This window comes from Malaclemys terrapin, chromosome 5 (genome assembly GCF_027887155.1).
Source record: "Malaclemys terrapin pileata isolate rMalTer1 chromosome 5, rMalTer1.hap1, whole genome shotgun sequence".
In the NCBI taxonomy this organism is placed as follows: domain Eukaryota; kingdom Metazoa; phylum Chordata; order Testudines; family Emydidae; genus Malaclemys; species Malaclemys terrapin.
The window spans coordinates 52,676,351-52,690,409 of NC_071509.1; the positions used below are offsets into that span (position 1 = coordinate 52,676,351).

General features: G+C 44.4%; 1 protein-coding gene and 1 long non-coding RNA gene across 2 annotated transcripts in view; one reads left to right on the forward strand and one right to left on the reverse strand.

The window, feature by feature from the left end:
• KIT (KIT proto-oncogene, receptor tyrosine kinase) overlaps window positions 1-2,773 on the forward strand; it is a 74,387-nt gene extending 71,614 nt beyond the window's left edge. The window contains exon 21 of the mRNA XM_054030840.1: window positions 18-2,773. Coding sequence (XP_053886815.1) covers window positions 18-134 — 117 coding nt within the window. The 3' untranslated portion in view covers window positions 135-2,773. The remainder of the gene's footprint in view (window positions 1-17) is intronic.
• The window catches only part of LOC128838558 (uncharacterized), a 43,125-nt gene continuing 29,165 nt past the window's right edge, over window positions 100-14,059 (reverse strand). The window contains exon 4 of the long non-coding RNA XR_008445199.1: window positions 100-190. This is a non-coding gene — a long non-coding RNA (uncharacterized LOC128838558). The remainder of the gene's footprint in view (window positions 191-14,059) is intronic.

A 14,059-nucleotide genomic window follows, 5' to 3' on the forward strand; every position in this document is an offset into this window, starting at 1 on the left:
GTGTCTGTCTTCTCCAGGCTTACTCAAACTTTTCACCCCATCAAGGAAATGCTGCAGATCACTCAGTGAGGATTAATTCTGTGGGCAGCAGCGCATCATCTACTCAGCCCCTTCTGGTACGCGAAGATGCGTGAAAGAGGAGAGGGACATCTGGAAAATAGGCAGCCCAGATGGATTAGGCACTCTTATTCTGCAGGGGATGAGAGAGAGTAGACATTAATGATTTGCCTTACTTTACTCACTACCAAGGTAGTCTGAACATTGCTATAATACTGTCCTTTACCACGCACCATTACACGTAAACTTAGTCCATCCACCACAGCCATTGTTGCAGTGTTGACTGAAGCTGTATATACTTTGCTATATTGTATGTTTTTGCAGTAGGGAGTCATATAAACAAAAATCTAAATCTTAAACCTGGATCTGGAGCTAGATGAATACAAACCAAACCAACTATTAAACAGGCCATCTCTAGATCTGTGCCTGGAAAGCTAATAGTCATTTTCTGATTGCTTGGTTGTTGGGGATTTTTTGCTACATTTCTGAAATAAATAAATACATACACACATACAAATAGCTGCTTGCAAGTGGCCAAGTCTAAAACCCTACAAATGTCATAAGCAGGTGTTCTGAATTGGATGCCATCAGAAGAGGGTACCATGTGGACATGGAGAGGGGTGGGAGTGAGCAGAATAACATCTCCCCCCCCCCAACCCCCCAAACACCTCAGCCTGTGCATCCCCTAGACCACTGAAGGACTCTGCAATTAGGGAGGGCTTTCCAGACACCTGGGGAAGGAGAGCATTGTGGAGCTTCTCTCCCCTTCCATCATGTCTAAGTTTAAGATTCTGTCATGGGTATTTTTGGTAAAAGTCAGGAACAGGTCATGTGCAAATTCACAGAAGCCCATGACCTGTCCCTGACTTTTATTCAAAATAACTCTGACAAAATGGGGTGACAGGGGGATGAGAGCCCAAGCCCTGCTTCAGGTTGGGGAAAGCGGGGTCCAGCACCCACTGCTTCAGCTGACAGCTCTGGGGCCCCTTGGCGCCCACAGTGGCTCAGAGCTCCAGGGTCCTTCTGCCTCCCACAGTGACTCGGCGCTCCAGGGTCAGAGGCTTGGAGCTCTGGGAATTCCTGACACCAGCAGCTGCTGAGAGTTGCAGGGGCCCTCACCACCCACAGAAACTGAGAGCTGTGGTTTAGAGTTCCAGGGGCCCAGCTGGCTGACATCTCCAGCCCTGCTCACCCCAGGGCTGAAGGGAAATGTCACGAAGGTCTCTGGAAGACACAGAATCCATTACTTCTGTGACCGCCGTGACATAATCTTAGCTTTACTCATGTTCCAGCCCATGTTTCACACAGTTTTCATTCCAAGCAAAGAGGGTGGTGTTGCAGGGTGGAAGGGGAGAAGTACATGCTTGGCTAATATTTGTATCTTAAAAATGGACAAAAAATGTGTAAGAGAATAATCTCTTTCCATAGCTGTAGTAGTTTGATCTGGGTACAGAGGAGATGTTTATAGTAGGATCCACATACCTTAAGGACAGGCAGTTAATTTTTCACCTTATTTTAAAAAAAGAGCACAGTCAAAGAATTCTTTTTTCCAGAGGGCCCCTTGTGTTCATACACAAGTGTAAATTTCCCACAGATGGGCCCACGTACCGTAACTTGGAAAGGCTTTGTTCTCAGTCCCTTTCTCTTTCCAGCTGAATATTATATGATGGTAAAATTAATAAGAGGAAAAGATTATTAATTGGGAAACATTGGATCTTAATGTAGCAGAACACAAAATATAGCTTCAGCCTTATTTTACAGATATGTAGATGTTGGGTTACAATATGTTTTTTAAAAATACTAGCTCTGAGCCCAAGACTCTGCTTAAGTGTCCGAAACAACCATTTTTTCCAGCACGAATACTGCTAGTTCGTCTCTTCCTATATTCCTGTCAAGTATAAATCAGCAAAAACATTGAAAGAAGCATGTAGGAGGCAGTACTACTTAAGTACCTATTTATTTACAATGCGCCTGCACTTAAGCACTCTGTTATTTATATTCAACATACCAGTCAGTCTCGTTGTTTTGAGTTTACATTTACTTTTTATGTGTAACTAACTGCCCAAAACAAGATAGCTGTAAATGCACACACTGGTATTATAATTTTAATACCACACGTTTTCATACTTTATTTTATACAACCATGTATTTGGTATATAGTTTTAGAAATTTGTTAACCAATCTTAAAATAGCCATTTGCACTGGACCTATCTATGCTGTTGCACCTTTCTAAAGTTAGCCAGTTGTTTGGGGGCACACTTATGCATATCATACTTGTTGTTGAGCATTATTGATTCAATGCTATGAAAATTCTTTTGTAGTGTGCTGGCTTTCAGAGCTATTGTAGACAGTCTAGTTGGTATAATTGTAGGTGTCTCGGTACTTTGCGGGCACTTAGCTGAAAGAATTTTTGGTCTCAAATATTCTTTAAATTTATATTTTTGTAATTTGGGTTTTTTGAAACTTATTTTGCAGTGACTTGATGTTTTAAATGGTTTTATGCATTTTTTTGTAAATATGGAAATGTAGCAATAATGTCATTTTGACTAGTCTCAGTCCTTGAGTCACAAAAATATTTTTATATATAGAGAGAGAGAGATGCAAAAACCATATGTATAAATAATGTATGTGTTTGAAAGTTTATGAAACACTTGGATATGTTGTCCAGTTGTAGAATTGTAGTTCTAAAGAGTTCAAATAAAAATGTAAATACACATTCCTATGCTACTGATGTGTAATATCTTAAAATGTAATATTTCTTTTAGTTATAAATCTTAATAAAGTCTTGGGTGGATGCAAAACCATGGTATCTGAATCTGCAGAGGCAAAGTTTGGAATTCTGAAATATTTTTGAAAATGTGTACTATGACACTAACAATCTATTGATGCTTCTCTGGAGACCTCTATACGTATAAATAGATTAGATCAGCATGTGAAAAACTTTAAGAATCTGTGCACGCAGGGTTGTTTTGGTATCCATGAGTGGAAGTATTTTGCTGCTAAAGAATTGGTCCACAATACATGTTTTATTGGTCTGAGTAATTTAAAGTTGAGATAAAATGTCAAAATGTTGCAATAAGTTTAGAAGTATGCTGCTGTGAGTAGTACCATTTAAGCACATGCTTAGGCCCCAATTTAGCAAGGTATTTATGAGCTGAATGATCCCTTAAACCAAAGTGTTGGGGGACATGTGATATAGAAATAAGTTTTAATTTACTTCCATTTCATATTTTAGTGAAATCATTATGATTCATCATTTTGTTACCTCACTGATCAGTGGTATTATTAATGTTACAAAATTATGCATAATGGGCTGTCTGTTATAATGAGCCAGGAAGTGGAGACAATATGTTTTGTGGGGTCTGGGATGGAAAACAAGTTGTAACTTGTAACTGTGATTCATGTTCAACACGGGTTAGTGCAGGCTGTCATGGTTCAGAATATGATTTTTTTCACTGAAATCACAGATTCCATAACTTTAACGATCTCTGTGACTTCTTCGGCTTCAGCCCTGGCCATAGGAGCCGGGGCTAGAACAGTGGCTAGGGCTGGGTCTGGGTCAGTCCCCAGAGTTGGGTCAGACCCCAACAGCTGGGGCTGGGTCAATCCTGGGGGCTGGGTCAGTCTCTGGAACTGTAGCAGCCCTGGTAGCTGGAGCAGCGGCCAGAGCTTGGTCAGTCCCCAGGGCTGGGTCAATCCCCAACGGTTGGAGCAGTATCTGGGGCCAGAGCAGCCCTGATGACGAGCAGCGGCTGGACCTGGAGCAGCGGCCAAAGCTGGGTCAGTCCCCAGTGGCCAGAGCAGTAGTTGGGGCTGGGTCAACCACCAGGGCTGGGTCAGCAGCCAGGACTAGAGCAGGACCTTGTCAGCTGGAACAGTGGCCGGAGCTGAAGCAGCCCCCACAGCTGGAGCTGTGGCTGGGGGTGAGTTAGTCCTCAAGGCCGCTGGAGCAGCGGCTGGGACTGGAGCAGCTGCCAGAGGTAGCCCTTGGCACCAGGGTTCGGACTGTTAGTCCCTTCCCACCTGGGTATTTTTAGTAAAAGTCAGGGACAAGTCATGGGCTTCTGTGAAATTTTGTTTATTGCCTGTGACCTGTCCCTGACTTTTTTACTAAAAATACCCACGATGAAATCTTAACCTTAGTCATGGTTATAGAACCAGCTGCAACTCTGTGACCCATCTGGTCTCTTGAGTGCATCCCCACAGGTGCCAGGCCTCATACCTTTACTTCTCTGGGAGTGATCTTGAATCCAGCCAGGAGATAGAATATTGTTGGATTCAAGATGTAGAATTTGTAAAGCTAATAGTTCAGGCATTGCCTCTTAACACTTAAGTGATTACCAAGGGGTGTCTGATCCTGAGCCATTGCTTCCCTTCTGGGTTGTTTTTCCTACCAACCCTACTACTAAAGTAAACCAACCAATTTATGCAGTAAACATCCCAATAATCAGATCAATGTACAATATTTATAAATTATTACAGTGCAGCTCTAATTATGTTGCAGAGGTAATTCACGTATTTCTGGGCTTAATGTATCATTAATTTGTATTTTTGAAAAAGAGCCTAGACTATTGTGTCAAGGCTCTTTGTCCAATGTAGAAAATCAGCCAGATTATGTTCATATTCTGGAGACTTCAGCATTTACCACCTCCCCTACTATCCACGATCACATGAACGAATTCCCTTCCCACTGGTGATTGAATAACTTTCCTGTGTCAGCTATAGCAATTGCTTACGTGGAAAGTGATATTAGGAAAGTGTTTAATGTGGTTTTTATCATTTAATGCAACTGGAAATAAGGAGGAAGAGTCACCACCATGTGACCAAACTTTGGGAATCTCACTTGTAACATTAATTTGGCTGGAAACATGGAAAATACCAGTCTGCTATTGAACACTAGGACTGATCCTTCAGCCTTCTCCCCTGCCAATTAAAGAGAGAACAAAATGACTATAGCTTGCATGGAAGGTAACAAGAATGAAAGACCTTGAAAGTGTTGCAGTGTGTATGGAGGCACTGAGAAATATTCTACATGTGCATCCATACCACCAGCCATATGACCTCCAACCCAATCACAGAAGGGAGAGACAATTTAGTATTGACCAGGGTGATAGTAAAGGCCGTGAGCACTCTCTAGTGAAAGGGTGGGGACTGATGAAGAACGAGTACCGATGACCAAGCGTAGCTGGAAATGACCTCTGAGTTTTATAGGGAGCTCTTGGTAGGAGGGGAAATATTCAAAATTCAGGGATAAAGGCAGTTCAGTTAGTCCAGGTGTCCTGAATACTAAAAATCAGCCAGCACTAGTATCCCTAAGAAACCACTGATGCATCCAACTAGCACCATTAACAGAGTACTATTTTATATTAATCAGACAAAACAAGACCAATCTGCTTGCAAGATCTATCAGCCAAGTGTAGATTTTAGGGCAAGAAAAGAAATCAATAAATTATGCTGGCCTTAAAAAGACACTGGTGAAGGGGAATAGGGCCTGTAATGGAGACAGAAGGCATGAAAGCTGAGGACTAGTAGCTAAACTGAGGGCAGGCTAAACAACTGGGAGGGAAAAACTGTCTCAGCACTGATGATTCCTACATTCTCTCAAGTTTTCTAGTTATGGCCTCATTTTTCTCCCCACTATAAAATATGGGCCCTTAGTAAATTTAGACCTTTGCAGCTAATGGTCATGGAATGCTCCTGACCAAGACACCAGGTCATACAGTACTAATCAGGAATGAATGTTCTTAATCGCACTACAGAATATAACCTTGCCACAAGATCAAACAAATGGTAATAGTGAAGTTATATGGAGCAGTTTCCCCCCCGCCCCCCGACATTGTAGTTTTGCTATTTGATATGATGAAACTAGGCTAGAGCAAAATTTTGCTCATCTTCCATTGAGAATGTAGCAAATTTCCCCCTCCTTGGACAATGATATAGTTGTTAAATGAGCAAAAGCATCCACAGTTGTCTCAAGAAAGAAATTAAGAAATTTAATAGATTTCAAATCACCTAACTTTAAAATCTGGAAATAGTAGCACTGCTGTGAAAACCTACTCTGCAGCTCTACTGTGGTTTCGAGAAAATCTTTCAGTATATCAATGGTTGCAGTTGACCCTCAGTTTCCTATCATTCTTTAGATATAAGTCCACAATTGTATAAAGCTTGTAACCAAAAGCTAAGTTATCAGAAATATTTAGTGCAGATATCTTCCGAATTTCTTAATTTTTTTCATCAATAGAGCACTATTTTAATGGTAACTATTATCTGCCAGCCAAACGTTAGAGCTGATTTAATCAGTTAGCAGAGACTATCATCCAGTGACTGAATTTTCTGTCTCTGTCCTGATCTTGATCGAGGGCTCTCATGGTCTGTAGAGACAGCAGGGTGAGCCAAACAGACCTGGTTGCTTGAATGTGCAATTATTTGAATATTAACAATAGCTGCAATAGTGTATGTGGCTCTGTTAATTGATTAAATTCACCTTACTCTCACATTGCTAAGATGCAGATACAGCATGTAATTTCCTCTCTCTCTCTCTCTCTCTCTCTCTCTCTCTCTGTATAGTATATATATAGTAAAAGTCTTGGTAGCATGTAGACTACAACAACATTTAACCCAGATGCAGAAAGGAAACAAACAAACAACTAAAAACCCAAATGTTCCTAGTGATGTATCTATTTGAGACTTGGCAGCAGCAAGGAATGGCTGCACATGTATGGTTTCGTGAGCTGCACAACAAGCTGTCTCAGATGACCTGTCTAGGGCTGTTTATCAGAGGTGGCCACCTATTGAAGAAGAAGAAGAATTGTAATTGGGGCGTATGGTGATATTTTGGGATGGCCTCCTATGAAGGGAGGTTGCCTAGTAAGTTTGTTCTTTTGTACAGGTTTAACTCTATTAAAATACCTATCTTTAGCCACTTGGAATACCACTGACAAACAGATTATCAGCCTTCACTTATTTGAATTGGTTATTCCAGAACTTCATGGCAGTGACACTAGCTAAGGCCAGATACTTTCACTTGTTAGGTGTCAGACCAGAACTTATCTGAAGGGGACACCCCTGTAATAATACACAACTCAAAAAGATTTAAGAGCTATATACCCTCGCTCTGCAGCAGGGCTCTCCTATTGATCTGCAGCAGGGCTCTCCTATTGTGTTCAAAGAGAATTTCACATTCAATTAACAGTAGGAGACGAACCCTCTTTCTAGCTTGTTCATTCCATTTGTGCTGCCCAAGTGTACACGGGGACTGGAAGCCAGATGCATCTCCCCAGCGGAGGATTCCTCTGGCTTTGGGGAGTCTGCATAGGCCCTCCTATATTACATCCTGCACCCGACACAGAAGTTTGTTGGGGCAAGAAGGGTTGTTGTGGAAGTGGTGACCAAAGTGAGCTGAGCTCTGTCCATTCCCAGCTGGTGGGCAGCCCCTTGGGACATCTAAAGGCAAAGTTAGACCTACCGAAAACATGAATTACCAGATGTAAATATAACTGTTTTGGGGTTTGGTTGGTTTTCTTCCCATAAAAGTACTATTAATAAATCAAATTCAGAGCAGAGCTAAAAGTTGTCCCCAATTTTAGTTTTTTTTAATCAACTCTACTTTGTGCGCTTGTATCCCTGTTGTGTTCGCTTCCTGCAAATATTGTGGGGACTGAGCTTTGCTCAGGAATGCAGAAACAGTCATCAACCAGTGGATTCTGAGTTGCCTAACTATGAAACAACTCTGTAAAGTTTCCATTTTACATTCAAATCGATGTGCGCTTTGAAATTCACGATGTTGTTAAAGCAACAGTCATGGAAGGGGACAAATACCCCACAGCACATGTAACAATGGAGACTCAGCGCCTGACCCATGCTCCTACACGCACCCTTAGCGAAGTTGCTGGGGTGCCAAGTGAATGCAGGGGTCCTTCTATGCGGCATCTGTTGGAGGACCAGGGCCCAGCTGCTCTCCACTAAAAGTGTTCTATAGATACTTTTTTTTTGACAATATAATTCTTTGGGCACGTGATTACTTCAGTGGGATGGCATCCCACCCATTTTGCCAGGGAGGGAGTGTAGGCAAGGCTTTAGCCAGAGTGCTCAATTTCCTGGCTTGAATAAAGCAAAGCACAATAGTTTTTTTCAGTGTGAACTATAAAGCTTTTTCTAACATAAAATAAGTTGCACACAAAATAACTGCTGAAAGGACGGGGGGGGCGGGGGTATGGCTCAGCATTCATGTCACACTCCCCCTCAGTACCTGACCCCACCCAGGGAAGCAAATGATCCAATGAGTGGCTCAAATTTGGTGATGAATCCTGGCCATGTGGCACCTGAGGCACGTAGTGCATATGCTAAGAAGAACTGCTGAAGGGCCCATATCAGCAACAGAATCTATGTAGAGACCGAGGTGGACTTCTGAGCAGATAGCCAGGTTTAAGTACTATTCATATTCAGAGGTCCTAATATTCAGATGATAGCTGGACTCCAACTACTCAGCTCTTACTGTGAATGCAACTATCATTCAATCCTATTGTCAGTCTGGGACTCTCCTGAACTCCTTTTCCCCCCTTCCAACAAATAGCAAGAGGGACTAGGGCCTCATGTTCTTGTACACCCATTCTGCTGACCTTTTGTGGAGCCAACCAACTTCTCCCGCCTCCAGTTGTGGGGATGATATGCAGGCCTACTGTGTCTCCAGTGCATAAGAAAGCTTTCAGAGCAGTGGGCTGCCTATAGCAACAGATGGTGGAGGCTCCGGTTCTTGTCACTGCTGCCTCTGCAGAGCCCGGGGGCCGGAAATTCCCCAGATGGCACTATTCATAGTAACTAGAAGAACCCTGGGACTTGCCAACTAGCATGAATTAATAGCTGCTTCTTCAACTTAGTTCCTTTTGTTATTCAAGTACATGAAAGTTTAGATGACAATTAAACTGCATTAATTACCTGATGGGCCATTCATAAATAATAGAGCTGAGCAAACAATTTCTTTGAATATTCAGTCATATTTTTAAATGAATGTACTTTTCCTTTGCTCGTGCCCCTTTTTTTGTGTTCTCTTAGCTGACGTGTGCATGTGAACAAATTCTGCTGGAATGAGTGTTTATGGAAAGCAAATTTCAGACTTCTATGCATTAGTGTTGGCAGAATTCACATTTTAAGTTTGCACATGTAGATTTTCATGCTGGAGATGCTTGCAGGCTCTGCCAGTTATGGAATAGAAACATCATGCGATCTAACACAGCTCATATTTTGAATATTCAAAATCAAGCCATTCAGTAAAACAGTTAGAGTACTTCTATATGGGAGGGGGGAAAACTAGCAGTGAGTCTCAGAGCCCAAGTCAACTGACTCGGGCTTGCAGGATTCATACTATGGAGCTCAAAATAACAGGGTAGACATTTGGGCTCAGGGGGACCCCAGGCTTTAAACCTACCCCCTCAGTGTGAGCTATTTTTAGCCCCTTCTCGTGAGTTCCGCAAGCCTGAATCAGTTGACCCAGGCTCTGAGACTAGCTGCCACAGGATATTTTTGCATTGTAGACATACCCTTGCAAAGATGCTCATGGAATAAATATGAATAACAAATACGTCTGTGGAGATACATGATCTAGTTGCAGAGAATCCAAAAGCAGAAAAAAGAGACTACAGTATACTCCCAAGGGTACGGATTTGAGCTGGATAATCGGGAGTTTGGATAATGCAGAGGTTCACAAAATAGGGTTTCCGATAAATGGGAGTATACTGTAATTTACTCAAATAAATTATTCACTGTGAATTATTCTCTCAGCTCAGATAAATGTGTTTTATTGTGTGACTATCAAAACCAACATATTTTGTGGTGACAGATCAGTTTCAACTAAGTTTTCATTTTCGGGGGGCGAGGGAAAGGAATACAAGAGGAGCTCAGACTCTATAGCCTGACAGTTTAGGTACTGGCTTAGAAGGTAGAAGTGTTGTGTTCAAATCTTTACTCAGAATGATCCCAGATGAAAAACTTTGCTGACTGAGACTTGAACTGGGATCATCTAAGTTGTAGGGTAGAGCCCCAACCACCAGGCTATGGAATAACCCCACCAATGCACCTTCAAATACAAAAATAGACATTTCAGCACAATTCCATTTTCATGAAAACATGCAAAAGGGTTTGTCTTTGTTCTGAGGTGAAATTAAAACAAATTTTGAAACCCTGAAAGTTGCTGCAAAACAGAATTGTCATCCTCCAGGCAGCTCTAGTGACTATGCAATTAGGAACTTATGTATGTTTATGCATTAAAAACATTCTAACAGCACCTTAGAAGTAATTAAGGTAAATAAGTGGCCCAGCAAATCAGGATGTAGAAGGTGCTACATGGAAATTATCTCTTCCCTTCTCCTTCAACACTCTGATTTATGGTGTTGCATATTATTCACCAGTTGTCTAATTAATGTATTATAATAACATACATTACAGCTAGTCAAAATGTTTTGAATGACAAATATTGTAAAAATTGTGAAGAAAGTGAAATGCATCATGTAAATATTTAAATTTCCCAATTTTTCATCAAAAATTAAAATTAAAATTTCAATATAATTTTTCATGTTTTTATTTTGATTTTTTTTAAATGTTGCAAAAAAACCCAAAAAAACCCCAACCCACATTGCCATTCTAACTGTAGATTGGCAGCTGAGTTTTATCACATGTTGCCATGTGGTGTTCTATGATTGGATGAGTGTACCCATAAATACGGGATAGTGTGTGTGATTGGTGTACTTGACAGGTGTGTCACAGAGGGTAAACTACTGCTGTGTTTATGATCGTGCTTGGGACTTTGGGCTATGGTAGGTTACACTGCATGTCTGACTGTCTTCTTGTGGGTTTTAGGGGAAATTCACCGCAGTGTGGAAGACCTGTAAAAGGCTTTGCACACCACTTATGCTTCAACTAGGAGTTGTGTCATGGGGCTGTGGATGTTGAACTGTTCCTCTGCCACATCAGTCATTGGGGAGAGGTACTGGATTTCGAGCTGGTGTTTGTCTCATTGACCATTGCGGTTTATAACTCCTTAGCTGCGCTTTTCATTACACAGGGCTTCTGGGCAGATCTTACATGTTCTGTGGCTGTCTGCTGACCATCTGCTAGTGGGGCTCCCTGTATAGCTGCCAAGCTCTCCAGGAGTCTGAAATATTCCCATATTGCAGAACACAGGGTTCTAGCTCTTGATTTGCTGCCCTGCTGAGGGAGTGCGGCCACATTCTCCTCTCAGCCTTCCACTCTCCATGCTGGTTATGTGGGTGCTGGTGTTTGGTGGATTTTTGGGGTGTATGGGTGTCGGCAGGGCCGGCTCCAGCTTTTTTGCTGCCCCAAGCGGCGAAGAAAAAACAACAACAATGATTGAGCTGCTGCCAAAGTGCCGCCAAAGAGAAAGAGAGGGAGTGAAGGACCCGCCGCCGAATTGCTGCCGAAGACCCGGATGTGCCGCCCCAATAACGGAGGGAGGGCCGCCCCTTTCTATGGGCCGCCCCAGGCACCTGCTTCCTTCACTTGTGCCTGGAGCCAGCCCTGGGTGTCGGGAGCCTAGGGACAGCACACCCTTCCCGCCCACGGAGGTACTGAAAAATAAACTGCAAATGGTCACTCTTATGCTTCCAATTCAGGGTTAAACTGTCAACATCTTGAACCGATTCAAAATTTCAACGTCTTTCATTCTGAAATGAAAATATTGAGCTGAGGACATGTTGAGGAGGAAAGTGGTGTGAAGGGGCAAGGTGGAGCAGAGCTGTACTACTCCAGTCCTTCCTTGGCCCTGAGGCTATCAAGGTAGGGTTTCTAATCCCACAAAACCGAACAACCCTGCCCTGCCCCTGCCCCATCTCTGAGGCCCCCCCCTGCTCACTCCATCCCCTCTCCCTCCATTGCACGCTCTCCCCCACCCTCTCTCACTTTCACTGGGCTGGGCCACTGGGTTGGGGTGCGGGAAGGACGGGAGGGCTCCGGATGGGGGGGTGGGCTCTGGGGTGTGGAGGGGTATGGGTTCTGGTCTGGGGGTATGGGCTCTGGGTGGGGCCAAAATCAGGGGTTCAGGGTGCAGGAGGGGGCTCCAGGCTGGAGCCAAGTGGTTCAGAGTGCGGGAGGAGGTGTGGGCACTGTGGTAGGGCCCGGATGAGAGGCTTGGAGTGCAGGAGAGGGCTACAGGCAGGGGGTTGGGGTATGTGTGGGGGGGTGAGGGCTCTGGCTGGGGGTGTGGGCTTTGGGTTGTGGCCAGGGATGAGGGGTTGGGGTGCAGGAGGAGGCTGGGGCGGGGGGTGGGGGAGTGCAAGCTCAGGGAGGGAGTTTGTGTGCAGGAGGGAGTTCAGAGTGCAGGATCCTGGCAGCGATTGCTGCAGCTCACAGGAAACGGCCAGTAGGTCCCTACAGCCCCTAGATGCATGGACAGCCAAGGAGGCTCCGCACGCTGCCCTCACACCACAGGCACCGACCCTGCAGCTCCCATTGGTCGCAGTTCCCAGCCAATTGGAGCTGCAGAGCCAGCCCTTGGGGCTGGGGCAGCATGTGGCGCCTCCCTGGCCGCCCGTGCATCTAGGGGCTGCAGAGACCTGGTGGCTGCTTCTGGGAGCCGTGCGGAGCTAGGGCAGGCAGGGAGTCTGCCTTAGCCCGGGGCCCTTGCTGCACCGCCAACCAGACTTTTAACGGCCCAGCAGCAGTGCCAACTGGAGCTGCCAGGATCCCTTTTCGACCAGCATTCCGGTCAAAAACTGGACACATGGCAACCCTATATAAAGGCCCCTGTGTTAGTGGTACAATTTAGAGCAGCTTCTCTGTCACACTGAGCTAGAGTAGGGGTTCTCAAACTTCATTGCACTCCGACCCCCTTCTGACAACAAAAATTACTACATGACCACAGGAGCGGGGACCAAAGCCTGAGCTTGCCTGAGCTCAACCACCCCAGGTTGGAGGGGCCAAAGCCAAAGCTCGAGCCCCACCACCCCATTTGGGGAGGCCAAAGTCGAAGCCCAAGGGCTTCAGCCCCAGACAGGGGGCTGCAACCTGAACCCCACTGCCCAGACCTGAAGCCTTCAGGCTTTGTCTCCGGCCCTGGGTGGTGGGGCTCAGGCTTTGGCTTTGGTCCCAGGCCCCAGCAAGTCTAAGCCAGTCCTGGCAACCCCATTAAAATGGGTTGCAACCCACTTTGGGGTCCTGACCCACAGTTTGAGAACGGCTGTGCTAGCACCAGCAGCAATAACCAGGCAGTGATAACTGGTTCCCTGACAACCCCCTACCCGTTTTTCCCCTGGGCCTAGTGTTGAATCATAGAATCATGGGACTGGAAAGGACCTTGAGAGGTCATCTAGTCCAGTCCCCTGCATTCATGGCAGGACTAAGTATTACATAGACCATAATATCTAATATCTAGTATTATCTGGTTCTGCAGAGAATCTAGCCCAATATAGTTCACGTGGGCAGTACATGTTGCACAGGCTTTTCTCAACGCTCAAAGTGTGAAGTGAAGGAAGGCTCTGCTGCACACTGTATGGATATGCAGGCAGCTTAGCTGCAGATGGAATAGTGTTCTAACAATTGTACATACAGGCCTGAATTTATCTGTGGTGGGTGTACTGGCCAGTCACAGCTCAGGGGTGAGTTATTCTTTGCAAACAGCACCCCACACCAAACTGGTCAGTAAAAAGAAAAGCCACTAACCCTGTATCTTCTGTGTGGACTTAGCTAGGAGAGCAGGAGTTAAACAAATAGGTTTGCTTGGCAGGTGGCTCTTGGTACCCCACAGTTTTTAATTGCTGCTCTGTAAGGCTGTTTCACAAGCCTATGATTCTGAGGTGTGTCTTATATTTTTATTTTTCTATTGAGTTTAAATAATATAATAGCCCTGCAAGCAGGAAAGATATTGTTGATAACTAAACTGCCCAGTGCCTTGCTCTAGCTGCAGGAAAGCCTGGGCTCTGAGGTTTTTTTTTCCTGTATTGCAATTTCAGTAAGCATGTTTCTGCCGGGCAAATACACTGATGATATAGGCCAC